The sequence below is a fragment of the Dendroctonus ponderosae genome, unplaced genomic scaffold, assembly GCF_020466585.1.
Source record: "Dendroctonus ponderosae isolate FM_Combo_2020 unplaced genomic scaffold, Dpon_F_20191213v2 Dpon_F_20191213_1, whole genome shotgun sequence".
NCBI lineage: Eukaryota > Metazoa > Arthropoda > Insecta > Coleoptera > Curculionidae > Dendroctonus > Dendroctonus ponderosae.
In genome coordinates, this window is record NW_026017110.1 from 6,668,747 (window position 1) to 6,671,381 (window position 2,635).

General features: G+C 34.8%; 2 protein-coding genes across 2 annotated transcripts in view; one reads left to right on the top strand and one right to left on the bottom strand.

Moving 5' to 3' along the window:
* The first annotated feature begins 22 nt into the window (after positions 1–22).
* On the top strand, positions 23–1,213 carry LOC109533055 (uncharacterized protein C7orf50 homolog). The gene has a single exon (XM_019898245.2). The coding sequence runs from the start codon at positions 401–403 to the stop codon at positions 1,118–1,120; it is 720 nt and encodes a 239-aa protein (XP_019753804.1). The 5' UTR covers positions 23–400; the 3' UTR covers positions 1,121–1,213.
* Positions 1,150–2,635, bottom strand: part of LOC109533054 (histone-lysine N-methyltransferase Suv4-20) — a 9,753-nt gene continuing 8,267 nt past the window's right edge. Inside the window, exon 10 of the transcript XR_007281306.1 lies at positions 1,150–2,298. The gene's annotated coding sequence lies outside the window, so the exon portion shown is untranslated. The remainder of the gene's footprint in view (positions 2,299–2,635) is intronic.

The window sequence follows — 2,635 nt, forward strand, 5'->3', positions numbered from 1 at the left end:
TGCCTTATTGCCATGTTCATCTGGCTTTATAATTAACTTTGATTATTTATGCAGGACTGATCCATACAAAGAACGATATTGAAGGCAAAAACGAGTGCAGGTGTTTTGTGATTTCTAAACAGTGTACCCAACTTTCTTTTAAACGAATCTGGGTCTGTGCGGATTTTGCAATCTGCAAAAAAACATAAAATTTCTTATAACATCAAACGATTTAGGGAGTTGGGCAACACCACAAGTAAAAAATTAAAAAAACCTCAACTGTGAACAGTCTATTCGTCCTTATTGCTCTTGAACTTTTAGAGAAGGAACGTCGGAAGACTTGAAAGTCTAACCCCAATGTTTCAAATGCATGTGCAATATAAAGCCCGAAAGTAAATTAAGCAAAAAAACCCACTAAAGTATGGAAAAAAATAAAATGAAATACAAAAAGCGCAAATCCGGAAAGTCCAAAATATCTTTTGACGAAGAGGTCGTAACCAAGGATAGTGCCAAAGATTTAAATCCTGCATACTGCAAATTGCCCATTTCCAACTCAACTACTAAAGAAACCGAGCCTGAAGGCAAGAAAAAAACCAAAAGGAAACGAAAAGCCAAGGAAGCCCCAGCCGATGTTTCAAATGACCAAAAACCCAAGAAGAAAAAGCGACCAGTTGAAGAACAGACTATAGAAGACAATGGGACCGTTCAGGAAAGTCTAGAAGCCGAAATCCCCGCTGCAAAAGAGTCGGTAAAGCCACAAAAGGAATCTATTAGATCCCGAAAGCGCAAAAAGCAGGCAAAGCTACTAGAAGACAAAAAAAACAAGGTCGAGCTGGATTTGCAACAAAAGTCCCTCAACTACCTCTCCAAATGGAAACATAGTAAAACTGAATGGAAATTTGAAAAACTCAAGCAAATTTGGCTGCAACAAAACCTGCTCGATCTACAGAAAATTCCCAATGAGTTTTGGGAAACGGTTGTAGAGTACTTTAGCAGCTCTAAAGGAATGTCCAGGAAATCCGTTCTAGATCAAGCCATCAAGTTTATAGAGGAGGATGAAAACGTCGCAAAAGAAGAACAGGAAGAGGACTATAAAGTGAAGCTGCAAAGGGCCCGGGACATAGTCCAATACCTACAGTAATGTTTGATTTTTAAATAATACACCAAACATTTACACAAAAGTTTTTGTCAGGTGAATATGTTACAAATAAATACGAGGAACAATTGTCTTGTATATCTTCCATTATCTTTTAGTTTATACTGACAGAAATACAAAATCGCTTAATATACACAGTGAGAGGTATTGAGAATTCCAAATGTTTAACTATACTTTATACATCTAGCACAACTGATTTATACAAGTACTTGCATCTTGTGAACAATAGGATGTACATCGATCAGCATTAGATCATGAAGCTATTAAAGAAAACTTACATTGAACTTTCCTTCCAAGTTCTACAACAATTTTTCTTTAATCAGCCCACATATTTAGATAAAATTTACAGTTAACAGTTAACAATTATATAACAGGATTTTTTACAAATACCTATCAGACGTTTTCTCAATCATCCTATGTTATCTTTTACTGTGTAACCGCAAGACTTAAAAGTAATGTAAAAATAAATATACAAAATAATTCTATTTACAGCAATATTCTACAACAGGATATGCTCTAAGTGCAGTTAAGAAACCTGAATCAATGTAAATTAATTTATTTAATCGTCCGTGTTAAGTAAGTCAATATTCATTCGCTTACTGATTCCTAGAACTAACTGATTTTACTTACACTAAACATGTTACCTATTTAAAGTCTTTCGTCTAAACTGTATGCACATCTATGGTTATGGTTTTATCCGATTCCGTTTGTGTGTTAAGAATTTCAGTTGTTTGTACTCATCTAGCAATTGATAGTGATTTTTCGAAAATGTCTCAACTAACCGGGTTTTGGAACTACAATAATCGATATCGAAAGGCAACAGTTGAATGAAGCTGAAAACAAATCGTGCAACTGAAAAAAGACATTAACTATTTGAAAAAAAAAACACTATGAGCTTTACTAGAAACTGAAGGAATTGCGTTACAATTATTTAGTACATACGAAAAATAACGTTATCTAAATTCAGTAACTAACTAAACACTAAATTAAGATCACGTGTAACTCGACGCGAATGAAGTCAGTTAAATGTACATGAACGGTCCATATCACATTTCAAAGGTTTGAACATGCTGTGAGAAAATAAGAGGCTTTTTGTAAGAAACTTATGTAATTTGTTAAAAAAAATATCGGGTAGGTAAAATGCAACGTTTGTAGAGCGGTGTCTAATAGATATTTATGTACCAAGGGCGTTACGGACCTTATAATGCCCTGAGGGCCGAACTAGCCCGAGGGATAGGTTTCGGCCTGATGGGCATTATTATCTCCGTATCGCCTGTGGTGCATACAATGCTTTATGTTTCACCTAATAGCCTTACCATTTAAAAAAAAGTATATTTGTACCGGTTTGACGTACTTTGTTAATTTCTGATTTTAATCTGACGTGACTTTGACTCCTGTCAATGAGCAGTAATTTATTGCATAAAATGGAAGAAATTCCAGAAAATATTATAAAAAACGCTGCAAAAGCTACGGAAGATTTGTTGCCGATAAAGTCAAGGG